The sequence below is a fragment of the Crocodylus siamensis genome, chromosome 1 (genome assembly GCF_052110815.1).
Source record: "Crocodylus siamensis isolate JL-2025a chromosome 1, ASM5211081v1, whole genome shotgun sequence".
Lineage (NCBI taxonomy): Eukaryota > Metazoa > Chordata > Crocodylia > Crocodylidae > Crocodylus > Crocodylus siamensis.
This window is the reverse complement of record NC_143395.1, coordinates 122,549,728-122,577,534: the sequence shown is the minus strand read 5'-3', so window position 1 is coordinate 122,577,534 and position 27,807 is coordinate 122,549,728. Positions and strand designations below refer to the sequence as shown.

Genomic DNA, 27,807 nt, shown 5'->3' with positions numbered 1-27,807 from the left:
AACTTCCTTGCCATGGTACTGGTGGCCGTCTAGTTATTGGATTAAGGCAGGGCATCAAAGTCAACTGGTCCATGGGATATATTCAGTGCTCTGCAGATACCTGCAGGCCACACCCACGTTGCCTTAAGTGGATTCTGTCTGAGTTGTGGTCAGGGTTGCCAAAGGTCCAGTTGTTACCAGGCAATCTTAACAAGAAGTGCCAACATCATGATCAGAGCAGCTGCTGCTGAGGGGAGGTTAACATGGAGGGTTAACATGGATTTGTATACATTTCACAGCCTCATGCTACAATAGCTACTTCGGTTCACTCCTGTTGCTGAGTGCTGCCAATTCCCTGGGCCATTTGCAATAGGGAACTGTAAATTTGGTAGTGGCTGCAGTAGGTGCCACATGGATAACTCCTGAAGCAGTGTGAGGCTGGTGAGAGAACATAAACCAGACGAGTGGCAACCCTGCTCCTACCTTCTGGTGCTGGGACAAGACAGTGGACTGACTGCATGAACCACCACTGAATATTCGACACATCTGCACTAAGTTATCAACCAAGTCAAAATTGTATTTGTTAGCGACTTGTCATCAAATACTTGAGATGACAAACGATAACATTTTTTTCAAAGGGGCATATGTGAGTTTGTTGCCTAAAGTCCCATTAAGACTTAGATCCCTAGGTGATAAGGCACTTTTGAAAATATTACCAAAAGTCTTTTGCTGCAGTTGACAAATTTATCTGTAGCAGGTGGGAAAACTCTGCTGCTTTGATTTTAAAACTTCGGGATATTAATATGGCAGAAACCTTTCATAACAACCAGGGAACCAGGATTTCTGTTTCCTACAGAAAGAGAAAAATGTGTATTTTCCCTGTTATCCAAGATGTGAATTTCTAATTTTAATGGAGAAACCCACAGATTTTGCACCTTTGCAAAGAGCTCTCCCAGAGTTCCAGCCTGCAGGGGGCTGGGAGGAGCTGGAGGAGAGCTGTCAGGCATGGGGTACCATGTGCATGTACATGCCTATTGCCGCCAGATAGCCTGGAGAGCAACTCTCACAGGTAAGTCTGGTGAGAGGGGGAGAGAGGGGTTGAGCAGGGCTGGGACTGCTGCCCAGCCAGGCAATGCATGGAGCTTGTGGCCTGGGGCCATAATGTGTGGCTGTAGGGTCCTGGTGGGCAGTGGGATGGGGCCATGGGCAGCTTCTCTGGGGGGCAGGGGGGAGGGGCTGGCTCTCTGCTGCTGCACATAGACCCAGGGAACAGAGGGAAATTGTGCCCCCCCCCCAATCTGTGCATGGGGTGCGTACGGGGTTCCTGCTATGGGCTCAGGATCCTCACCCTGCTGCCCTCCTCCAGAACCTCCGCAGCCCAGCAGGTACGACCCAGCACAGCAGGGCAGAGAGGGGCCACGTGGGAAGCTCCTTGTCTCTGTGAACTCCATGCTGCCCTAGCAAGGTGTCCCCTGCCCATGAGGCTGCAGAGGGGCACAGCCCTGCGCTACTGCCCCCATGGCTGCCACACAGGCAGGAGAAACCTTTCCAGGGCAGTGCAGAACTCACAGGATCAAGGAGCTTCCTGCCCAGCCTCGCTCTGCCCTGCTGTACTGGGTCGCACCTGCTGGGCTATAGGGGTCCTGGGGTAGGGCAGCAGGGCAAGGAGCCTGAGCACACAATGGGCAGCCCACACCTGCCCCAAACATAGATCTGGGGGGCACAGGCTCCCCTTGCCCTCCAGGAGTACATGCAGCAGTGGGGAGCCAGCCCCCGCCCCCAAGCCCGCAGTGGTGGGGAGCCAGGCTCCATGTTTTGCTCCACTGCAGCAACTGCTGCCTCCTGCAACTGGTAGCCAGGGCTCAAGCACTGCTGCAGTGGGCAGGGGACTGTGGACCCAGGTCTCTGGCCCCATAGCCCTGGCAGCTAGTGACCCCTCTAGTAGGACTGGGAGAGGCAGGAGGCTGTGGGTGGGGGGCGAGGGGCACTGGCAGAGCTAGGGGAGTACGGGGGGAGAGTGAAGGGCACCAGTAGGGATGCGGGTTGTGGGGGGAAGTTAGGGGCACCAGAAAGACCAGGGGGCTGTGGGTGGGGAGTGAGGGGCACCAGCAGGGCTGGGGAGCTGTGGCTTGGGAGTGACAGGCCTGGATCTGCATTCTGTGAGTTAAGGGGGCAGGGGGAGCTCTGATTTTCCATGATAAAAAACCCAAAATCAAATACCAAAATTTATAGGTCTTTAGGAGTTTATATTATTATAGTAACTGAGTCACTGGTAGGCTTCCAAATTCCTTTAAAAAATTGTAAATATATCAAGAAAATATTGTGTTCAGCTGTTACCTCTCTCTCTTTCACACACACACACACAACCCTTCATTTTAATCATGGATTTGGGGGTTTTAATCAGATAATTTGCAATTTTTTATCAAGGAAAACTAGGATCCCTGATACAAACATCTTGTTGATAAGGTAAAGAACAACATTGTCAACTTCATTCGATGTGAGAATACATGATTATTTACCCAAAAGAAAAGACACGTGTTAAAATAAAATGGCATGTGACACTGCTTGCAAGGAGGGAACATTGAGGGGAAGCTATACAGGAATTTCTGACTTTTTTTTGTAAAAATTGGTATCTATTTTTGTTATCCATGTAGATTGCTTTTATTGTTGATTTAAATTCATATGGTGCATCCAGATGAACATGGACATTCAATATGTGGCACCACAGACCTGTCTACAGCGCTACACACCGCACATGCAGGCATTCCCTACACTACTTTGCAGGGCGGGGAGATCCCAGGATAAAAAATACCTATGCCAAAAAAAGTGGGGTGGTGCATGTGGTGGCAGTGCAGGCCACGCAAAACTAGAGCCCAGCTGGCCAGAGTCATGCTCCAGCTGCTGGCCAGGTTTTCCACTGCAGGAGCACCATGGTTGCAGCTCCCAGGGGCCCCCAGAATCCCAGGTAAGGCTGCTGCAGCCATCATAGTTGCTGGCCCCAGCCTCTGCTTACCCCACCCAGGGTAATCTGTTGTGCACCAGAATGCGTGGCATGGATGTTCCCCAGGTTCAAGCAGCAGTGGCACAAGATGCACCGCTGATACTTGTCCCTGGGAAACACACACTCCCACTGATCTGGATGCACCCATAGACATTTATTTAAAGCACAAATAACTAGCCAAAACAATATAATTTTACTGAGTATATATAGCATGCTCTTTGTTGTTTATATGTTTGCAAGACAAGCTCTTTTGAACACCTAGAAAACTGACCAAAATCAAGGAAGCAAAGCAACATAGGAAGTCAAAGCAATGCAAACCAGAGCCTTGACCTTAAAATGGAATCTATTTATATTAGTAAAAGGAAAGCAGTGGTATCTGAGAAGGTGTATGGTCTTGTTATTAAAATACAGACCTGAGAATCAGAAGATCTTGATTCTACTGTATGTTTCTTGGGTCAGTCAGCTGGGAAAATCCTGTCCCTATGATGTCAGTACTGAAAGCTCCGTCTACTACAGAGTGATATTGGAGCAGGACTGGATGTGGAGAGCCTGCATGGAGGTGTGTATGATAAAGCGTAGCTTCATAGATTCATAGAAGTAGGGTTGGAAGTAACTTTGTAGATCAAGTCCTGCCATGGGCAGGAGAGAAAACCGGGCTCAAATGACCCCAGCCAGGTAGACATCTAGCCTCCTCTTAAAGACCCCCAGGGTAGGAACCATCACCACTTCCCTTGGAAGTTGGTTCCACATCCTAGCTGCCCTGACTGTGAAGTAGTGCCTTCAGATGTCTAGTTTAAACCTACTGTGTAACAACTTGTGGCCGTTATTCCTTGCTACCCCGGGGGGGGGGGCTCGGGAGAACAAGATCTCTCCCAAATCCTGCTGGTCCCCCCTAGTGAGTTTATAAATGGCCACCAGGTCCCCCCTCAGCCTTCTCTTGTGAAGGCTGAATAGGTTAAAGTCCCGTAGCCTCTCTTCGTAGGGTCTGCCCTGCTGTCCCCGGATCATCCGAGTGGCCCTCCTTTGGACCCTCTCAATGCTGTCCACATCCCTCCTGAAGTGCAGTGCCCAGAACTGAACACAGTACTCCAGCTGCGGCCTGACCAGTGTTGCACAGAAGGGGAGGATCACCTCCTTGGCCCTGCTTGAGATGCATCTGTGGATGCATGACAAGGTACCCCGTCCTTCCCTACTAGCATGTCCACCTCACCCCAAATCTCGGTATCATCAGCAAATTTAAACAGACTGCTTTTCACCCCATTGTCCAAGTCACTAATAAAGAAATTGAACAGTGCAGGCCCAAGGACTGAGCCCTGGGGGACTCCACTGCCCACTTCCCTCCAGGTCAAAAAAGATCCATCCATCACTACTTTCTGAGTATGACCCTTCAGCCAACCTGCAATCCATCTGACTGTGTAGACATCAATGCCACAGTCACCTAGTTTTTTAATGAGAATGGGGTGGGAGACAGTGTCAAAGGCCTTGAAGAAATCCAAAAAGACTACATCCACTGCGACACCTGTGTCCAATGCTTTTGTAACCTGATCGTAGAAGGCAATCAGGTTGGTTTGACAGGAACTACCCCTAATGAAACTTCTTGGAGGAGGCTTGCCATGTGATAGAGTCAAATGGATGGTTTAGATCAGAGGAAGAATAAGACAATTCTTCTAGTTGTATGTAACGCAGAAACTATTGAGAGCTTTGAAACTATTACTCTCTGTAGGCAGCTGTACACACCACAGGGTTTAATTCTCATTAAATTTAATAGTTTTATAAAATTTAAACTTGTTATTCTGAAGCATTGCATCAGTGTTTGCGCATACTAGGTTTTCAAGCAAATTAAGCTTTGCAGCGTCACATCTGTGTTTGCATGCACTTGGTCTTCCAACGAATTAAACCTAGTCCCCAGCTGGCACCGTGGGAGAGTGAGATGATCTGGCACTGCAGCCCCCCTGGCAAGGCACCCCACCCCATGCCCTGCCTTGCAGCTGTGGGAGCAGGGAGCTGGCAAACAGCACAAGAAAAAAAGAAGTGGAAGCAATTCGAAAGTGGAAGCATTTGGAAAGGGTGAACTACAAAAAAAGTGCAACACCATCTGGTGGTCAAAGAGGCTCATTACACATCTGAGTGCCTTTGTGCTTACATGCAACGAATCCATGAATGCAACACTTTAATTTGAGGCAAGCCAAACTAAACTACGTTCAAGGAGTTTTACTTTAATGAGCCAGAAATACTTTCAAAGTGTCCAGAGAACCCACTGGTGCAAACGGTCACACCGTTGCAGCACAAGAAGGGGCAAAAAATGTGGTGTGGACAAAGACCCCTCATGTTCTTTCCCTATATCCTTTTCAATAACCTAAATATACAGCCTTGTTGCCCAAGAGTTATCAGTTTTTTGAAAGTATAGAAACAAAGGTTCAAAGATATATACCACAATTCAGTCTTTCTGTCCCTTGGGATCTGGCTCAGCCCTTGTCTCCAGGGCTTTACAATCTTCACAGCAGTTTGGGGCCCCCCCAGCCAAAAACTGTCCCCTACATGTGTTTTCCTTGCAAGCCTACTATATAGTAGGTCCAAAAAAAGTCTCCTTATAGGTTCTTTCATGACTGTTGCTCTTATGGCTGTGCTATGGAGCAGGGAAACTTAAAAGCCATCTCTTGTAGGGCATATGACTACAGTGAAGCACCCAGCTCCTACTTTTAAATGGCCTGAAGGCTGACACAAGCATAGTGGTAAGTGTGCATGGGCCCCAAGGTCCAGTTTCCTGCTACAGGCTGCTCCCTGGAGGTGCAAGTTATAACATCTCTAGGAAACAGCCTCCCCTGTTCATCACTGCAACTGAAACTCCAACCTAACATTTCATCATGTTGGTTCTCAGCTACCACAACATCCTTCTGTCAAGCTGTAACAAGAGCAGCTTTGTCCATTCATGTCCATTCAGAACACTGCTGCAAATTTCTTTTTCCTATCTTATTGCTTTGAACAACTTGCCCTTCTCTTTGCATCCTTACATTGGCTCCCCCTTTGGATTCACCAAACATAAGCTACTTGTCTTCACTTTCAAGGCTCTCCATCAGCTATTATTACTCTGCCTACTATCTCTCATTCATTACTGAGACACTGATTCTTGCCTCTGATCAGCCCATAATGCTTAACTGTTTAACTTTTAACTTTAACCCAACAGTTTAACTTTTCAAATAGGCAGTGGCAATGCATAGGGGGCGCACAGGGGTACATGTGCCCCCCCTGACTAGCCTCACTCCCCCGCTAGGTGATGGGCAGGGGGACAGGTGGGAATGCCGGTCCCCCCATATGAGCACCAGCCGGGGACTGGGAGTACCGGATGTAGCACCACAGTCGCTTCCAGGAGCAGCATAGCTACTGCCCAGTTACTGAGTTTTGCTGTGGGGAACCCTCCCCACCCCTGTTGGCAAGATTGGCTGTGGGGGTCCCTCCCCAGTCACTGAGGGGGCACACACTAATCACCCGTGCAAATAGGTGCTTCCATCTTTTCTCCCACAGTGCCCCTCATACCCCTGATAAGCATCTACCATGCAACTTTGTTATTCATCTTAACTTTCCGTAACATTCTCCCTTTCCATGGTGCCTACAGGATACATGACAACTATTAGGCTACCAGAGTACTGACACCATTGCCTATCATGCTGATCAATACTGTTTTGTTGTCCCTTATACTCCTCCATCCATCTCTATTGATCAGTTTAACCTTGTTTAATACTTAGATTGTTTGGAACAGCCACTTTTTATTCTGTGTATGTATTGTGCCAACACAGTGGGATCCTGGTACATGACTGGAGCTTCTGCTATACCTGGGGTATCAAACTCACCTCAACCCATGAACCAGGTCCAGACTATGAAGCTCATCACAGGCTGCACCAGGGCCTGGCATTGGCAGTTGGACAAGTGAAGGTGGTACAAGTAGTAATATGAGTTGGCACAGCTGTAGCTTACCCTGCTGCCAATGAAGACAATCCTAAATGGGGTCCTGTAGCCTCTAATTGTGCTGCAGAGCCTGCTCCCATGCACCCTGCCTTCATATCCCATGGGGCAATAGGAAGCCCCATGGGCTACAGAAAATGGCTCCATGAGCTGGATCTGGCTTGCAAGCCATGCTTGATGCACTTGTGCTACAGTAACATGGCAATAGACATAATAAAAACAAACACTAGATTTGGAACACAATATAAAACAGTGTTAACAGAGCCCAGAAGGCTGACCAGCCACGTCCCCAAGCGGTTCCAGGGGAGCTACACATTTAAACAGTTTTCAAACAAGGTTCCTTTGGGGAAAGCCAAAATTTTATATCAGTTTATTCCCACCTAAATGCATCATTAAGGTGTTGGGATGTACAGCAGTAATCCAACTTTAAGAGATTAGCATGTCAACTATAGTAATTATTTCCAAGAGGCAAGGATTTGGGACTGATATCTTTTATTGGACAAACTGTATAGTTGGGAGACATGTTAGACAAGCTTTCATAATAATTTCAGTGGTTTTAGAACATCTTGCTAATACTAAAAAACCTCTGTCAAGATTTAAAAGAGCAAAAATATGCCAGAGACCCACCTAGTTTAAATCAGCATCCCTTCAATGACTTAAGTGGAATTTTACCAATTTATGTTATCTGAGGACCTGGCTCAACTGGCCAGATGCAGCTGGATCTCAAAGATACCAATATTTAGGTGTTCCAACACCTAACATCTCAGCTCAGGACAGTAATCCAATTCAATCAAGTTTAAGTGCCTAAGATCCCTATTCAGGGATAGGAGAGATATAGGTGCCTCCAAAGGATAATTCAAAAATACCTAAGGTAGCCAATAGGAAATACTAACCATAGGGCTGTGTTTGGAGTTTTACACTCAAGACCCTTGGCACATGGCAAGGCCCGAGGATGAGGTACCTTCATTCACCTATGCCTCTTCCTACATATGTGATTAGATACCTGATGAAGCTATTACTAATACTTCTCACCTTTTGGCCAATAGGCCAGTGGTTAGAATTCCTATCCAGAGAGTGTGAGACCTATTTCCAGACCCTCCTCACCCTTCCAGTATTATTAATCCACATCTTCTGCAACCTAGGTGACTGTCTTACTACCAAGCTACAGAATAAACAGCATATGAGCACACCTCTCCTCTCTTGTTGGAGAGGCGCTACTGGGCAATCAAAAGTACAAGAGTTATGGGGTCAGAAGAAGAGGGTCTAGAACCCATAGCTGTCATGTCCTGGGTAATTTTTCACTGTTTATGATGTTTACTTAGTTTTTGTACTTGATTTAGATGGCAAAATGAAATTAGCCAGTTTTACTCTCTAATTCTTGTCACTAGTACAATGCTGATATTTGAGATTCTAAAACTATGTGACACTTAATTTTAACCCCCTCTAAAACAAAACAGAACAAAACCCCCAACAAATTTTTGATCAAAATTTTAAAATTATTAAGTTATTACTACTTATATTAGGTCTTCTACACATTGCTACCACTGGCTTTTAGCCCCAAACCATCCATAAAATGGAGTAGCACTCAGTAACAATTTACCCGGGCACTTATTTGGGTACATTTCTCAGGTTTGTTAGCCAAGTTTTATACCCTATGTTTTTTCTTGATTCATTTCATTCTTCACTGAAGGTTTGCTTCATTGACCTTTTGCTTTTATTTCCAGGTACAGAATTCATACCCTGGAAGTCTGACTTTTAATAACTACATTTCAACGGAGCTAGTAAACTTTTGTTCACTGTAAGTTCACTTAGTGTGTGGAACAAGAGTGGCACCTAGTGGGCAGATGAGTTACCTTAGGTGCTATTTTCCCTTTCCGATCTTAAATACCTTAAAGATATCGTATCTACTCAAAGAACCTTGTCTGACTTCTCCATCGTAGGCCCTTTTTAAGTCAACTGAGATACTTGCAAAGCACTTTTGTGCTTAAAAGTTTGTCTAACATCTCTCCCAACTATACAGTTGGTCAAATAAAAGATACTACCAAAAAACCCTTGCAAGGCACATGGAATCATTTTTGTGTGCTACATTTAGAAGAAAGAGTAATTGTATAAGGAAAATGAAGAGGTATGTAAAGGGAGATTTTAGGTACTTGTATTTACTTCTTCTTATGGAAACAAGGAATTTATGATTTTTGGGAAATGGCAGAATGTCTTATCAAAATGAAAACAGTTGAAGAGAAAGAAACCCCCATGTTCTGAGGCCTGAGCAATACCAAACTCTTGCTAAAATATATATGTACCAGAAGTGTTGATAATCCTGAATAAACAGTAATAATAATTTGCAGTGACTGACCTGTTTTTTTCAGACTTCCCCTCATATGCAAAAGACAGTATTTATACAGGCTCAAGGGTAATACTGGGCAGTGTAATTCCCAATCCATCCAACACTTGCAATTTTATCTTGAGTCTCACAGTAATTAATTGTTTTCTTATTTACAATTCAGTTTCTCAAATCCCAGGATTATGTTAAAATTTCAGTTTTCATTATGTAAAAGTTTTTAGTCCTCATGGCATGGGAAACAGCAATAAATGTGATTGGAATGTACTCAAAGGTTCAGAAATCATAAGCAAACAAATAGAGCCCAATGTTTTAAAAAATCTATTTTTAAAGCAAATACCAGTTTTTGGACATTTCATATCAGAAGTACTACATACCAGGGCTATCCAATTTCCTAAGTGGTTGGGGGTCAAATGCCCTGCAGATGACCCCAGTGCTGAACCCATAGACAACTCTAGGATTTTGAAGAGAGGGGTGCAGATGGTGTGGCACATCATTGCCATGGAACCCTGATTTTTTCTGTTTAAAAATCCCAAATTCTCCTATTAAAACCCCCCAAAATCCACATTTTTCCATTATTAAAATGAAACATCACTATATTTATGTACGTATCAGTTAAACACAGTGTTTTATTGATAGGTTTACAATTCTAAAGCAATTTAGAAGCTTACCAATCATTATTATAAAATAAATTCTAAATACCTATATATTTTGGCATTTGATTTTGGGGGTTTTTTAATCACTCACTCCCAAGCCACAGTCCCTTGGTCCTGTTGGTACCCCTTACTCCTGACCTGCTGCCCCCTGCCCCCAAGCCCCAGCCCTCCCCCTCACTATGTAAGGAAGTGATGTGAGGGGTGGATGGGGAACCAGGGTGTGGGCAAAGGCAACTCATGTGGGGGGGGTGTGGGGCAGTGGTGATGCAGTTGGGGGGGCACATGCCCCCCCACATTTCTGTGCCCACAGCAGGGTGTTACCAGCCAGGAGCCACTTCCACAGTCCAGCAGGCAGGACCTGGCATGGGTGGGAGTACTGCATGGCTATGGCCACCAAGATGAGGCACAGTAGTGGTGGTATGGAGTTGTGACCCCACTGCTACTGGGTGGGCAGGAGGCACCTCACCCTGATGGCCATGGCAGCGTGACACTCCCTCCCTCACCGAGTCCCGCCCGCTGGGCTGTGGAGGTTGGTCCTTCCTGAAGCTGGTCTTGCCCAGCTGCAGCCCCGCACCCCACTGTGGCCACGGAAATCTGGTCAGGCACGCAAACACACTGTATTTCACAGTTTGGTGTTTCATGATTCTGCATTATTTTCCTAGGCTGGTGATTACCTGTAACTGCTGAGACTACTGTGATTATTGATACAAGCACAGTCACCTTATTGGCTACTTTGTCCCCATTTATATCATGTCTAAGATACATATTGTGAGCTCTACAGGGCCAGACAAAAGTTACATTTTTCACATAATCAGTCCCCTGACACATGCCCAGCTGCTGAGTACTTTTGAAGTAGCTTATCATGCAACAAATTAACCCTCATCAAATGAGATATTAGATGAAGGTGCTCCACTTTTGAGCACCTTAGGAAACCTGTGTTCCCTAGGGTTAATTTGTAGTGCCATCAGAGCTGGACTGATGCTGCCTAGGCCCCACCTCCCCCACCCCAGGGGCTGTCAGGATCTGGAAGGCATGGGGGAGGAGGAGTGAGCTGCTGACTGGGGTTTGCCCAGCCTGAGGCGGAGGGGAGCATGGATCAGAGCCCCCCCCCGCCCCCAGTTCAGGCTGGCAAAGCTCAGCTGGCAACTCATTCCCCCTCCCCCTCTCTTCCTGCTGACAGCCCCAAAACTGGAGAGGGGACAGGGCTGGGAGAGAGGAGCAGGTCCCTGGGCTCCTGCAGGCAGGCTCGATCTTCCCCCACCCAACAGGCAAATGCCTGCTGGGTCAGAGGGCAGGGGTGTGGTGCTCTAACTCAGGCTTGTCCAACATGCAGCCTGCGGGCCACCATGCAGCCCGCCAAGCCATTTCTGAGGCCCGAGGTCCCTCGCTTGGGACAGGTGGGTGGGGGAGAGAGGAGCTGTTCACCCCCGCGGGGCTGGGCTCGTTACATGAGCCTGGTCCCGTTGCCACTGCCCCGAGGGCTGCATGGTACAGGGCTGCCCCAGCCGTACCTGGCGGGACGAGCTGGGGACAGCACCTGCTTTTATTTGTCTCCTGCTTGGCCCCATGCCCCTGGCATCCCGCCTGCCTCCCAGGACCCACCAGGTTCAGCAGCTGTGGGGTGGGAACTGGGTGCAGCACCTGGCGCAGGCAATTGACAGGGCAGCCCTGGGGGGGTTTTAGCAGGCGGGGTCCTAGCATGACCTCTGAGGTGTCTGCCAAACCCCCTGCTCTGGGCTCACAGTGCTGAGGCCGCCAGGGCTGCATGTGCAGGTGGGCAGGCACCACGGTGAGTGGGCGAGGGGCTGCGGTGTAGCAGCCACCTCACTCCAGGCCCCCTCAGGCAGCGCCAGCTCGTGAGACTGTGCTGCTCAGGGGATGGAGATGTGGAGCTATTTATTTCTCCCCTTCAGTTTCTGGGGCATTAGCTGGCTGGATGCAGAATGGGTCCCTCCTGCCCCTGCCCACCCGCAGCTACCATGAACCTTGCAGTAACAGGCAGGTGCAGTAGGGCTGCACAGGCAGGGTCTCTCTGGCCCAGAACAGAGGGTGTTTGAATATGGCCTGCCAGCCCACTAAGTGATAAAATGTTTATGATCCAGCCCCACATTCAAAAAGGTTGGACACCTCTACTCTAACTCATGACACTTTATGTAAAGCATCATGAGTTAGAGCAGGGGCCTGCACATCTGTCAGTGCCCTATGTGGCTCAGAGAAAGTCACTGTTTTTGTATAGTGACACATGCAATAACCCTAATCTTTGGAGATCTTATGAACTAGCACAACAGAAATAATATTAATTGTATTAAATATTAAAATACATAATACAAGGGGCAATGGAAAGCAGCACTTTCAGACCAAACAGTAGAAGAGTCCCAGATTTTCTAAATTTAATCTTGAGTGTTGTATTGCCCAGCAATTTGAAAAATATAATATAGCCAATTCCTTTTTTTATCTTTTAATTTACCTTTTATTGGTGTAAAATAACTTGCTCTCCTAGGCTGCAAGGCATAACATCCTAATGTACTATGCTACTATTTCAAGGGCTTTGGTGTTTCAGCCTATTTTCTGCAATATCAATATGTTTACAACCTAGTAATAGAAACTCAAAGCAATTACATTAGTTTTTGGACAGTGTGATCATATTTTCATTCTTGAGGTAATTCTTAAATTGTGAAAGCCTGAATGTCCATAAATATAGAACCACAGCAAGTAGTTAATATGCCAATTACCAAGCTCAGGTGAAATGTTTATAAGTAAAATGCCATCAGCATTCATAAAATGAGGAGCGAAAGAAAAACAAGCTTATAACCTTTTAGGTTTAGAGACTACAAGATACTATGGTAACAGTTAGAAATACCACAGAAACCTCAATATTTTAATGGAAAATGTTCACTGTATATTAGTACTATGTTATGAGATAGAAGCAGGTCTTCTGCTATTAAGGTTGCAACTATGGCACCAAACAATGGTAGGTACAAGTATATGCTACTAGTTGCATTAAAGACAATGGCACTCCATATGGGCAAACAGAGGTCTGTCCATGCACATCCAAATGCAGGGTCTGGCCTGAGTTTCTAGTGAATCTGATTTTTCCTCCCACCGCAAATTAAGTTTTAAATGTCATATCAAATTCAACAGTACTACAATAAATCTGGGGTTCAAGTAGACTTTTTATTTGCAATTTTGAAGGAAGACATACAACACATTCCTACATAATGATATCCTGCAACAACTATGTTTATCAAAATTCCAAAATTCATTTTTGGTCACTTTGCACCAGTCCGACTCCCAGAGAGGAGAGGAGAGGAGAGGAGAGATGGACTCTTAGGGGCTGAGTTCCAAGACAAAAGTATAGTTGAGCAAACTCTAATTTGAAAGAGATTTTAAAGTTTTATTATTTCTGGTAGGCCTCACCATGTGTTAGCTTCTTCCCAAATACTTAAACTGCCTCTGTTCCAAGGCAGTGTTATATACCTAGTAAAACTCATCTGCTGCCCCAAAGAGCTAATGGTATAAATGGATAAAACAGACAGGATGGATAAAACAGACAACTCTAAAGTTTGTTTCCTGTTGTCAGTGGACTAGTAGAGAATTAAGCTTTTATTTTTAATAGACATCTGTAAGCCCTCTTCCTTGCAATGCTAAAGTTTGGAATCTAACCTGATAGTGAGGAAGGCTCCTCAATGGAAAAAACATTTTCTACCATGGAGCTCAGAAGGGAGTGCTTCCTGCTTGGGAGGTCACAAGTTTCATAAGAGGAGGAAGTCTGTTCTCTCTATGGACTCAATTAGACCTATAGGAAGAGAACCCTACACCTGAAGAGCTTCAGTGACTGTTTAGCAGGAAGCTTGGTGCTCCTGTTACTTTAAGAGAAGGCAGGCTATGTAAGAAGCAAGGATCCTGGTTTTCTCCAATTTAAAAAAAAATCCAAATTTTCTGTTAAAAAAAAGGAATCCCATATCCACATTTTCCATGATTTAAATGAGACACCAATAATAGATAGATATTAGTGGTTTCATTTAAATCATGCGAAAATGTATGCTAATATACAGATACTAGCCAGTTGCCCATCAGGAATGGCCGGGGGGGTGGGGTAGGATGTGCAGGAATGGAACCCGATACCCCAGAATGTGCTCTCCTTTTACCTCCTGCTGCTTGGTGCCTGGGTCCACTCCCCCCTTCCCACTGCAGTGGCAGGGGGAGGGGAGGAGTGTGGGCCTGGGCCCAACATGGGGGAGGACCAGGCCCAAGTGTGGGGAGAAGCCAGCCAGCTGCAGTGGTGGAGGGGAGCAGGGGGCCCAGGCTGCAGTAGTGGTGTTGGGGGAATGGGAGGAGTGGGCTCAGAGCCAGCTGGGGTAGGGAACAGGGGAGGAGTGGGCATGGGCACAGGTCCAAGCAGGGGGAGATGGCCCGCCCCTCTCCTCTCCCAACTGCTGCTGCATCGAGCTTGGCCTGCTGCTCCCCTCCACTGCTGCAGCAGGCCAGCTTCTCCCTCACTTCAGTCCTCCTCCCAACTCACATCAGGCCCGGGCCAATTCCACCCCTGCCGCCATGGCTGCAGCGCACCCGCTATTCCCCCAGCCTGAGTCAGGCCCACTCCTCCAACCACCGCCACTGCATCGTCCCATGTTGGGCCCTGCAGGCAGTGATGATGGAAGGGGGGGGGCGAGCTGAGGCCAGAGCCAGTGGCCTCACTGCTCACGCAGCATCCTGACCCTGCTCCCCCTCCCGTACTGCTACCACTATCACCTGCAATGAGTAAGGTGGGGGTGAAGCCAGCTCCGGTGGCCTCGCCCCGACCCCCTCCATCATTGCCACCTGCCGGGAGCAGGGCGGGGGGGCACGGCCAGCACTGTTGGCCTTGCCCACCATTCCGTTCACATTCCATTGCCCTCACCACCAGGGAACAGTGTGGGCCCCCCACCCCCACCATCATGGCAGAGCTTCTTCACACCGCCAACTCCTGTTTAAACACTTGTTTGCATTCTGATTGGCTGTTTGTCAGCCAATCAGAGGGCAAATAAAGCATGGCAGACAGACTTAGGCTTTTATAAGATCTCTCTCTCTATATATATATATGTCTATATATTAGTGGTGTTTCATTTAAATTATGAAAAAACATTGGATTTGGGATTCCTTTTTTCACCGAAAATTAGGATTTTTTTTTTAAATCAGAGAAAACCAGGATCCCTGGTGAGAAGGCAGGCTGCCTGCAAGTGTGGCAGAGGGCAATGAGGAGCCACATGACCTAAAGCCCCTGGGCCAGCAGGAGATAAATCCAGGGCTTGAGATGAGCAGGTAGTCTGTCCCTGATAGCTGTGGAAGGAAGAGCTTTTGAGCAGCAGGGCTCCTGATTAATACTGAGCTGGGGTAAGCAAGTCTGGTGATATATGGATTGAAACTGTAAGGGTGGTGGTCTCAACAGGAGTGGGGCCATGGCCCAGGAGCAGAGGGTCAAAGATCAAGGAAGGGTCACAGCTGGCCACTGACAAGGGCAAGGACCCACAGCCCAGGGCCCCAGTGCCTCTGAGAGGTGGAAACAGTCGGGGACCCAGGGCCTGGGAGTAGACAAGATGGACAAAGTGCTCAGGCATGGGCAGGAGGAGATAGAGCAGGGGCAGGCAATTATTTTGGGCAGAGGGCCACTTACTGAGTTTTGGCAAGCGATTGAGGGCCACATGACAGGCAACCCAGGGCAGATAAATATTAGTTTTCTAAATTTTTTAGGGGCCCTGCAGGCCAGATAGAATGGCCATGAAGGCCACATCCAGCCCCTAGGCCACATTTTGCCCACCCCTGAGATAGATGCTTGAGCCCAGGTGGGGCACAGGACACAGGCCTCAACTAGTGAGTGATTGGTTACATCTGTGATGCTTGGGCATGGCTAAAAGGGGAGAGGAGGAGGACATGTAATTCACCCTTAAAGTGGTAAGTAGGGCTATACTCATGAGCATAAGATCTGGCTTGGGAAGCTCTGGGGCAGTCTCCTTTTGCAAAAGTAAAATTACAGCAAGGTGTGGCAGGTGAGTTGAAGGGGAGATAGCCCCAAATAAAGCAGAGATAACAAGGACTAAAGGAGCTTCAGGGGCTTTGTGTGCACCCCTGGGGAGGACCCTGCTACAGACCAATAATGGAATTAAAGGGCTGGAAGCTGTAGAAAGAATGGGAAGCTCAGGAGACTTTCCCTTCTTTCATAGGAGAGATTCTCCTATGATTATCAGGAAGTTCACTGCTTACCTTCCCTTTAATAAAGTCTTAGGAGACATCCTGCACCTTCCTGAGACCAAGGCTAATCCCCTTAGGTCCTTAGCAACATTAGGGACTAGCAGCTAGGGCTTGTAATAAACAAAGATTAGGTATATACTGTATTACTGTTTCAGTTAGAGGGTTGATGCTTTTAAATCAGTGATGCCCAACCTTTTGGTCCCATGGGCTAGATGAGTGGTGCAGGGCTAGATCCAGTGCAAGTCTGCCATATTGTGAATGTGGCCACAACTCCATGCATACTGTATTAGATCTGCTGTCCAAGCCCTGGCCTCAGACTTGGACCCTTGCACACTGGACTGTCCCTCTGCCCCACACATGCTGCATTGGGCCCTGCTTCCCTGATCCATATGCACTGGGTTGGGCCCACTGTTTCAGCCATGGCTCCCCAGACTTGGCTGGATACCACATGCAGGACTGAGTCATCTGGCCCACAGGGCTTAGAAATTTGGTGGTGGGAGGAGTGGTGGTAGCATTAGTTGCTACCATGCCCCACCACCGCCGAATTTCCAGGTGCTTGGGGAACCCTGTAAGCTAGTTATGGCCTGTGGGCTAGAGGTTCAGCACCTGTTTTAGATAGGTAAAGCCTGTAACATGAACACAGTGTCATTTTTCAATAGCTCCCCCCCCACCCTATGGAAATAACTGCATCAGTTTAAAGCACATTCTTGTTGCCAAAAAGATTCACAATTGTAAGCCTGTTACTATGCAGGTAAAACTAAGACAAGAGTTTATGCATGTAGACAAAATCTAAGTAAGCTTCTGCTCTTAGTATGGTGAAAACACAGCACATGTGGGTGCTGCAGGAAAGATGGCCATCTGGTATAGCATCCCCATGCAGCAGAGTAAAGGGAGGTTGGGGACTTGTTTGAGAAGGGTCCAAATGCTGTGAAACCTGCAGATGCTGGGAGGCAATACCTTTCCTCTACCCCTATCTAACATACGTCCAGCCTATCTGTTCTTTAAAAGCCAGCATAAAAACCTATTTATAGATATTCTACCTGACCATGCCCCACCTCCAATCTTTGCACTCCCTTTCTTCCTTTTGTGCTAGTGCAGCAGCTCTCAGCTTGGGCCCCCTTGCTAAGACGCCATTCCCCACTCTTGGAGAATGTTGTAACAGTCAGTCATTTCTTAATTATGGAAAAATAATAGTGATTCTCCTGTTGTGATGAACTCAAACACCATAGCAGAGTAGAATGGCTTTGACACTCCGGGTTTCCTACCCCTGCTTGAAGCAGGACCATGCCCAACTAGATCATTCCAGCCACAACTTTGTCAAGCCAGGCCTTAAAAATCTCCAAGGATGGAGATTCCACTGCCTCGCTAGGTAACCTGTATTGGTGCTTCACGACCCTCCTAGAGTATTTCCTAGTATCTAGCCTAAATCTCTGTTGGTGCAACTTGAGACTGTTGCTCCTTGTTCTGTCATGTCACCACTGAAAACAGTCTAGCTCCATCCTCTTTGGAACCACCCTTCAGGTAGCTGAAGGTTGCTATCAAATCCCCCATCTTCTCTTCTCCAAATCAAATAAGCCCAGCTTCTTCAACCTGTCCTCAGAAGTCATGTGCCCTAGCCCCAAAACCAGTTTCATTGCTCTCTGCTAGACTCGCTCCAATTTGTCTGCATCCTTTCTGTAGTGGGGGGCCCAAAACTGGACACGGTACTCCAGATGTGGCCTCACCAGTGCTGAATAGAGGGAAATAATTACTTCCCATGACCTGCTGGTAACAAACCTACCAACGCAGCCCAGTATGCCATTAGCCTTCTTTGAAACTAGGGCACACTGCTGACTCATTGTCCACTCTAACCCCCTGGTCCTTTTCTGCAGAGCTGCTGCCCAGCCAGCCCCCAGCCTGTACTGGTGCATGGGATTGTACCATCCTCAGTGCAGGACTTCACATTTGTCCCTGTTGAACCTCATGAGATCTTTTTTGGCCCAATCATCCAATTTGTCTAGGACACTCTGAATCCTAGCTTGGGGTGCACCAATACGAGTTTTTGGGGCCAATAATAATGAGCTCATTACCAATGGCCATATCAGCCGACACCAATCAGGCTGCCGATATGCAGCCCAGCAGCTGCATATCAGCAGCATCTGGCTGGTAAGTCTGTTGAGGGGACATTGGCGGTGGGATGGAAGAGGCATGGGGGCACAGTTTGAGGCCCCTGCCATGAGGGGAGTGGGGCTGGGGTAGGGGCTGCCTAGCTGGGGTGGGGAGCAGGACAGAGCTGTGACTGGCTTGTCTGAGGGACACAGGGACTGGATCCTGAAGCTATACACACTCCTCTGTGTGCGAGGTGAAAGTGGGCTGCTGCTGCAGGCTAGGGCCAGGCTCTTCCTAGCAGGAGTGGGGGCTGTGCTGGGGCTGCGCTTGGGGCAGGTGGCAGCAGCACTGGGAGGAAGGGCTACAGCCACCCCAAAATCCACTGTAGCCCCCCACCCAGCTCCACCACCTGACCTAAGCACAACCCCGGCCCATCCCACATGCTGGGAAGAGCCTTCTGCTAACCCTGGCCCCAGCCCACGGCAGCATGGCCTCATCCCACACAGATCCAGGGGCACGTGCCCCCCATGGCTCCCCCAGGGATGCATATAGCAGTGGGATCCATCCCCTACCCCCCCATGCTCCCTGAACAAGACACTTGCAGCTCCATCCAGTGTCCCACCCTACCCCAGCTGGGCAGTGCCTGCAGCAGCCCCACTCCCTCACTCACACCCAGAAGCATCTATCTGCCCCTTCCCTCCCCTGGCCCTTCCCCCAACAGACTTAACAGCTGGATGCCACTCTCCAAGCTGATGGGCTGGCTGTGTCCATGCATATAGGTATACACGTGTATGTATATACACACAAACACATGTAGGTATGCATATGTTCATATATGTGTGCATGTATACATACACATGCATACCTATACACAGGTTTGTGTACATATGCAGATACATATATGTGCATGTGTATGTTTACACAAACACATGCACACCTATACACAAATGTATACATATACACTGATACATGCACACACATACAACTCCCTGTATACCCCACCCCCAACTATCTATCTACTTGGGTCAGACCAGCGGCTCTCCCCCTTTGCAGGCGGGGCAGCCGGGCGGGCTCCTGTCTGTCACTCTGCTTTCGAAACAGAACCAGCGCAGAGCAGCTTCCCCGCTGCACCGAGCCAGGCTACACGCTGCAGGCCAACACAACCGTGGCTTCAGTGTCCCCCCCGTGCCCCTCCAGTCTCGCGGGACGTGTACAGCTGCACCTCAACGCACCACGGCCGCCCACAGTGCACATGCACAGCACCCAGTCCATAACCATGGGGAGATACAACCAAAGGGACAAACACGCATGCGCACTAGAGACCAGCTCGCCCACACCTCACGTGCACAGTAACATCACCAATCCCCACGCTCGGGGCTGGGTGACTCATGCGTCTTGTGAGAACGAAGTAGCAAGGGGGCGCTGCTGCGCATGCGCTTTGAAGAGCCGGAGGTTAAAAATGCATCTTTCTATATAGCTCCCGGGATACGGTAACGCTTTGTTCTTCCGGTTGACTTCCATCTACATCCGGGTGCCAGGAGTGTGGTGGGTAGTGTGATCTTGGATGGAGGAGGGCGTTTATTTATTGATTTAATTAATTAATAGATTTTCTGGCTGGCTAAGCTTGCCTTGAAAAGACGGTTTCCTGCGTCCCGCGCGCGCTGTTTCCACCCGGCTCCTGCGTGGGGCGGTCGACCTCAGCGCGTAAGTACCCACGTGCGCTCTCTGCCCTGGCCACTTCTGCGCGTGCGCAGAGGTAATCCCCCTCCCCGCGGAACCATTGGGGCGCAGGGCGGGACTTCAAACGTGCAATGAGCGCTTGCTGGGGGTGGAGAGGGGAGCCTTGGGCTCCAGTGTTGCCCTTCCCCGCCCTGCTCCTCCGCAGGCCCCTCTTTGAGCTAAGAGGCCCTGGGATGCCATGTGTACAGCATTTATCGTATTTGTACGATAATTGCAACCCTTGCACATTATACGATAGAAAATGCTAGAAGTGTTCAAAATGTACAATCATTTCTGAGAGTTGTTGGTTGTAGCCATGTTGGTCTCGGGACACAGGCAGACAAGGTCATTTGGGTAGGTGTGATATGTTATTAAGCCAACTAAATAGTTGGGGGAAAAAAATGTTCTTTGCGAGCTTTCGGGCATGAATGCCCACCTTCAGCCCAAAGAAGGGTTTTTGTGCCCGAAAGCTTGCAAAGAACAATTTTTTTTCCAATTATATAGTTGGCTTAATAACAGATGTAAAGTCTACCCAAAGAACCTTGTCTGCTAATATTTTTTGAGGCATTTAATTGATGCAGCAAATGCAAAGGGAGTCTTAACTGGCTTCTAGGTTTGCTGTCAACACTTTTTTATGACTGCTTGCCTCAAAATAAAAAAACGCCTCAACTTTGCCTCAGCTCTCACTCACTGGAGTCTTACAATGAGCAATATAAAGTAAGATGACTTATATGCATACCTTTTTTTCAGTGTACAATAGTTTTTCAGCAGATATACATGAAATTATTATACTGGAAGCTCAAATTATCATAAGACCTGGCAATGCTGGTCCAGAGCTGGCCGTGGTAGCACTTGGCTGGTTCCTGAAGAGAAGCCGTGGGGACTGGGTGAGGCCATAGGAAGCAGATATCCTTCTCTGTGCACCTTTGAGGCCTGAGGCTCACTGCAAACCTTGCAGGCTGGCCCCTGGGAGACATGGAATCTATGGCACAGTTGCTGGGATGATGGTGCCACAGGCGGGCAACATGCCACAGTATCTGCTAGGAACTGGCAAACCAGCCACAAAGATGTGCCACACATCACACACAGCCTCTTTGTGGCTAGTTTACAGGGTGTTAGAAATGGGACATAGGGCATGTCCCTGACCCAGGGTGCCCCATCCCAGTGCTAGCAATCAGCTGATTGTCAGCCTTGGGACTTGGGGGACCTGGAGCCTGGCTGGGGGCTGTGCAATCCTAATACTGACAATGGGGTGCTGGGCAAATGGGTTGCAAGGGAGATCACTCTCCTACCCTGCTGGTTGGGGACCTTATAATCCATGTGCCTGCATCTTAAGGAAACCTAACACAGTTGCTGCACAGGAATTGCAGGGGAAGGCAGCAATAGTGTTGGTCCCCAAAGCCCCAGGGGATCAGATCCCATGAGATATAATTTTAACATCTGTCGGGGGCCACTGAAGCAAATTGCTACAGATCAGTATGGAGGCAGGTATTCTGCTTGGAGGCTGTGAGTCCCACCATAATGCATCCAGCTGCCTGACTCCTGATGGGCTGTTGCCCCTTGGGACATCTTCCATGATCCCTCAAATTGAAAGGGCTCATTGCATGCTTGGAGTGCGAGGCCTCGGCCACAATATTGTACCTTTTGTACTGGACTCTGTAGCTTGTGATAGTCATGAAAGGGGTGATGACTGGAGTCTTTCCTTGCATCATCTTTAGGATGAGAGGAAAGAGCACATGGCTAATATTGTGAAATATGGTAATCGGACTTCCCTCTGTGTCTTGTTCATCACTACACTTGATGCTCTAGGAAGAAGAGAAAATAGGCCTCCTTTTAATAATTGTTAAAGAAATGAATACAAATACATACTCCTGCTGTATACAACTTTTGTAAATTTAGGCCAACTGTACCCTTCAATCTAACTTGCAACAATTCAATAAAAGATGAATCAGTCTTAATAGGTTTTGGAGGGAGGGGGGAAGATAAGAGGACTTCAGTTTAAATTCTGTTGTTTGACCAGGCCATGTGAGGTTAATGCTTCAATTCTGCAAATGCATAATGGCATTAAAAACAAACAAATCACACTTTACCGGAAGAATTAGTGCATTAGTTCAACGTGGCTCCTCAGCGTCTGTATAGATCCAGCACTTCAGCAGGGCTTTTTGGTGCTTGTATCTAAAGCTGATTCATCTGTTAGATAAAAGTGTGGAAAAAGGCTCACCAAAGCACCTGATCTATATGGACGGGTGAGCTAGGTCCAACTAATGCAGTGCCTTTTTTGAGCATACACTGGGCTTGGCGCAGAAGCATACAGAGTATAAAGTGTGGGTTTGTTTTGTTTTGTTTTTTACATCTGGGAGCATCAAAATGTTTAGCTTTAACAAGTCAGGAGAGTTTCTATGGTTAATGAAGCAATTCCTATTTAAAATGAAGTGTCTTCATGAGTATTATACATATGATCCATGGTGTTTTTGAAGGGGCTGTGAATTCAGGGTCAGGGTGAGCATGGGTAGAGCCTGCTGCCAAAACCTGGGGTATACAGCCCCTTTGGGGGGGTGTTGACAGCAGAGAGGATGGGTGATGTCTGTGTTAACTACTGCTGCTGCTGCTTACCCTGCTATGGTTGTCATTTGCCCCACTGCCTTGGTCCTGTGATCCAGCTCACAAGGATCTCTCCACGGGACCAAGTGAGTTTACCCTACTGGCCTACATAAGTATATGCAGGATCAAAGTTTTTACTTGGAAAAAATGTACTTATTTGTATTGTGTTAAAGGTTTCTAGAGCAATGGTTTCCTTTAATAAAAAACAAGAAATTAATTTTCCCTAAAATTTTTAATTTAAGGCTACTAGATGCTTGTTCACAGCCAGCCCTCTTTCACTGACTAGGGAGAAGAAGTAACAATTTTGACCAACAGCTGCTTCGGGAATGGTGTCTGCTGGCCATCTACCACCTCTGCCAACTATTGGAGAGATTATTAAACTCTTTTGCCTTCGGGCAAAAAAGCAGCTCTCTCAGAATTTTCTGCTGAATTTGAAATTAACAGGTGGGGAATTTTCTCTTGCGTCTGTTAAATGTTTAGTCCTAAACTGACCTACAGTTGTCATCACGGAGCAGTCTTTGCCTGTGTTATGTTTGTATGGCGACACTTAACCTCTCTCCCAACAGCACCCTGGTAAATATTTTAAGAACTTGTTAAAAATATTTTTTAAACAAGGTAATGGACTTGTAAATTCTTTGTATGCAGAATAAATGCTCTAATTTTGGGTGGGAAGGGGAAGAAATTGTATATCCATACATAATGAACAAATTGAATTCAGCTCAAAGTTAAGTGTGGAACTGTGACCAGACCCTTCATGATACTAGGTGTACTTGGGGCTGGACTCCAGACCAACCCAACTGTTATAATCTTGCCTGCTCCAAACTAACTGCACGTTAGCAGATTTATGCATCTGTATATATAGAATTATGGTTCACCTTGTTCAAGTCCTGAAAACACATTAATACATTGATTTTTTTGTAACACATTTTTTTACCCTGAAGAATGAATTGCAAAAAGCAGCAAGTGGTAGAACAGGTTTTATAGAAGTTGAACAGGGTGGAGTAGAGTAGGAAAATCTGTGTACCTGAAAGGAGGAACATAATCTTGCTTTAAAATTGTCATAAAGTATAGAGGGAGGCAAGTAATTGGATAACTTACTATTAAGGCAAACATAGATGTTAATATGAAGGTGATTTTTTTTTTCATACAGGGGAGACAGTACTGTGTTTTTATTTACAGTTTACCTGACAGCATAGTTTTAATAGGAAGACTGTCTATACCAGTTTGTTGTGAATGTCCTGGTGTTCTGAGCTCCTTTATTACCCTGGTTAGATTGTACTGTTTCCTGCTTCATCTCAGTCTTCGGTCAGGTGGCCATGGTTGCTGGTTCCAGTTTGTATGTATGCCTCCCCACTCCCCCTGCAGAAGTGGTGATAATTTTCTACACAGTTGAATAAAGCAGATGTGAGAATGTTAAGGACTTGTTTATGTCTGAAAATAGAGCATTTTAAGGGAGGGTGTGAATTAAAAATGAAGTAGCTCTTTAAATAACTTTATCTGAGATAAGAATGTCAATGTATATTGTTAATCAGGAACAGCTGCACTGGTAAACAAGCCCTAAAAATCTGATGGTTTTTTATCACCTGCATAATCTCCCTTCTGCTTGCTGTGTCTGTTTCCTCATGACTTTCCATTTAGTGAGTTAACTGTAACCTTGTTAACCCTACAAGTCCTTTTATAGCATCTAATGAAGTAAACTCTTGTTTACAAAAGTTTTTGCCTGTCTGAATTAGTCTGACTCCTGTTTCTGGTGGCCATCAGTCCCTTCTGCCCCAACTCTTCCAGGCCTCTGTTGTCCCTTCTCTGAGGTTAGAGCTTTCTACTCTACTCGCATCTCAGTCCTTTTCCCTTAAGTTTTTTTTGGAACAGGCTCAGTTTTTAATGAAGTTTGGCACATTCTGGAATAGTGCCATAGCAAATACATACTAAAAAAATAAGACGGTATTATTTGATTATAAAGGAAAATTTTCTCCTAACATTTTAAAACTGACTCTGCAACTAACAACATATGGTAAGGACTTACTGTAGAAGTTCTGCATTTATTTGATAATCCTAAAGTGCAATTGAATTCTGTGAAATCTAGCAGCTTCCATACATGGCAGTAATCTGCTTATTTAATAATCAAGACGTCGTTGTTTATTTATATTCTGAAATAATTGTTTATTGTTAAAGATGCAGCTATCTCTATCTTGGTGTGCTGGATGCCTTTTAAAAATGCTTTTTATGTGTCTGTTTGTTTTGTGACTGACAGATAAGATAGTGAGACGGGCTGGCAATTTGAAAGATGCCCATGTGTGTGAGGTGGGCCCTGGGCCAGGTGGGATTACGAGATCCATTCTTAACGCCAGTGTTGCACAGCTCTTGTTGGTGGAAAAAGACGCTCGCTTTATTCCAGGACTGCAGGTATCAAACACGGAATAATGTGTATGGAATTAACGTATATGAAAAGCATTTAATATGCTACAGCACTTCTAAGTAGTTAAGTGTTTCTTTTTGCTCTTACATAGTTGAAGAAATCATCCACATCTATAAAACTATTTGTAATTTGGCAATTTACATCACACATACTTTTTCCTATTGCTCTCTTATCTGACTTAGCTTTGCTGCATGGCTGGAGCACATTAATTTATCTGATTGTTTGATTGGATGTACTACCTATTAATTGTAATACTGACTTATACAAATATCCTTTTAAGAATTTGAGATTTAAAAGCTACTTCATGCATCATATCAGATGGTATCCTTTGCCTCTAATTGGCATTGTAATGACATTGCTGTACATCTAATCATTTTGCAAAGATCAAAACACAGAGTTTGATGCTGCTGCTTTATTCAGATAAGAGTAGCTAGATCTAAGATCCATCCTGTATTAGCAAAAAAAAAAAAGGTACGGGCTATTCAAGTACTATTACAATTGCATGCACAAGGACTGTTGAATCTAAACATTTTCCATGGACACCTGTAAATTTATTTGTCTCACTGACACAATGCACCGTTATTTAAACCAAATAAGAAAGTGCAAGGTGTAGTTGTGTGCATCTTGTTAGATTTACTGGGCATGGATAATTAATCCAGATTAATACACAAATTAATCCACATGAATCCACTGTCCTATCCCCAAAAAATAATTTGTGGGCACCAACTGGTAGATTCCAGTCAATCAGGGAACCTCTTGCAGTCGATTTCAGGCTGGGGGGTACTGAGCATGCATGCATGCGCACACCTCCCCCCACCCCAGCAAGTTAGTCTGTGGGGGAGGATTGGGCAGGGGCCAGATCAAGGCCCCTGCCCCCTCAGTGAGGGACAGACCAAGGCCCCTGCAGCAGAGGCAGGAGCAGGGGTGAGATGATTGGGGCCCCAACTGGGTGGGTGATGAGAAGATCGAGACCAGGTGGCTCATTCAGGGGCACAGGGGGCTCCTGCTGCTGTGCATGCCCTGGCAGAGGCCCCATGGGGCATGTGCTCCCCCAATCTGTGATGGCAGAAGTGACTGCTGTTGAGCTGGATTTTTTGCCCCAGGCCCCGCTGCAGGTGGCCTGGGAGTGTCTCAATACCAAGTGTGTCCTGCTGCTGGGCTGAGCCTTGTCCCCTGCATGCCTGGTGGTGGATACATGTTGGTGTCGGAATGCTACTGGGCCAGCTGCAGCAGGGCTTGGTTCACAAAGCACAAGCCTCAATGGCAGCTGCCTCTGCTGCACGCAGATGAAGGGGGCATGTGTCCCCCCCCCCACTAATGCAGGCCAGCACAGGCAGCTGCAGCAGCAGTGAAGGAGTGGGTCAGGGGCAGGCCCTGCACAGCCAAGGCAGGATGCGGGAAGGAGCTGCAAGTAGCTCCTCTGGGTGGGGGGTGATGGGAAGGGGAGGCATGCAGCCTGGGGGAGCATGGCAGGTGCATATTTCCAGATCTGCAGGTGAGGTGGGCTGGTGGCAGGGCAGCGCTGGGTTCTTCCCAGCGTGGGTGTAAAGCCATGCTGGGCTAGGCTGGGCAGCAGCAGTGGGAGCAGGACTATGGGGCTGCAGCCACCCAAAAAACTTGCCATAGCTCCCCTTCCTCCCTCCCAGTGCGGCCGCCACCTGCCCCAAGTGCAGCACAGCCCAAGCCCCACTGGGAAGATCCTGGCACAGTCTCCACCGCCCCCCTCCCCCCCCAGGGACTGTGGGGGAGGATGGGCTGCTGCTGCAGGCTAGGGCTGGAAAGCTGCAGGGGAGGAGGAAGCGGGGTACAGGTAGGAAAAGGGGTTGGGGGAGGTGGGGGGGGACAAGCAGAGGCCTGGTGGGCAAGCTCCACTACCCAGCCCAGCCAGGGCCCCACTCTCCCCAGCCCCTGTTCCTGCCTGTGCCCTGCTATCTCCCTCGCTGCTGAAGCCTCAGTCCGCCCGTCCCCTCTACAGCCCTTTCCTCTCTCCCCTGCCTCTTCCCCACAGACTTACCTGCTGGGGGGGCATGCCCCCAAATGATTTTTTTTCTCAATCTGCTCCCCACTTCCCTCCCCACACTGACTGGGGGGGCGGGGGGACACACAGCAGGTGGTGGCACACAGTAGCTTTTGGGTTCCTTTTTAATTCAAAAAGTGATCTGCCCAAAAAGTTCGGAGACCACTGGTGTAGGAAGATTCATATGTAGCATTATGTAGCATTAAGGCTTTATTTTTTCCATTCCTGTTACCCTTTATTTTTAATTTTAACAATAATGATCCCACTTTACTAAAAATGAATGTATGCTAAAGTTTCCATGGACATAAAAATACACAATTCTTACAAATGTAATTTACAAAATACATTTTTTGATCTCAAGTTCAAAGAAAATTCTAAGTATAGGTTAAATGCATGCCTTCAAGATTTTCAGGTGTGTATTCAGTTTGTAATCTATAATTCAGGTCTAGACTGACTTAGGCTGTTTGCAGGTGGGAGCAGAAACCAAAATACACTTTACCAGAAGCAGCAGTGCACTAGTTAGACCTTGGTCTGAAGCATCTGTAAAGATCAGGCACTTCAGAGGGGCTTTTTGGCATCTTTAGCTAAAGCTGATTCAATTGGCTATTAGAAAAAAGCACCCCAAAAAAGCCCCACTAAAGTACCTGATCTTTATAGAAGTCAGGCGTGCTGGATCCAACTAAAGCAGTGCCTCTTCTGGGCACATACATGGCTGGACTTGGGAACACACTGAGTTTAAAGTAAGTTAAATGCCGTTTTGAGGGTTTAAGAGATGCTGAGATGTGCAAGTAGGTGGTCTCCTTA

The 27,807-nt window shown here is 47.2% G+C and overlaps 1 protein-coding gene across 4 annotated transcripts in view; it reads left to right on the top strand.

Annotated features, from left to right (window-relative positions):
* The first annotated feature begins 19,695 nt into the window (after positions 1-19,695).
* Positions 19,696-27,807, top strand: part of TFB1M (transcription factor B1, mitochondrial) — a 49,675-nt gene continuing 41,563 nt past the window's right edge. Inside the window, exons 1-3 of one of the 4 annotated variants that reach the window (XM_090041721.1) lie at positions 19,696-19,795; positions 22,857-23,014; positions 24,822-24,973. In XM_090041721.1, the coding sequence (XP_089897847.1) occupies positions 22,897-23,014; positions 24,822-24,973 (270 nt within the window). In that variant the 5' untranslated portion in view covers positions 19,696-19,795; positions 22,857-22,896. Of the gene's footprint in view, positions 19,955-22,812; positions 23,015-24,821; positions 24,974-27,807 lie in introns of all 4 variants that reach the window. The other 3 variants (XM_090041730.1, XM_090041710.1, XM_090041716.1) reach the window with 3 other exon arrangements.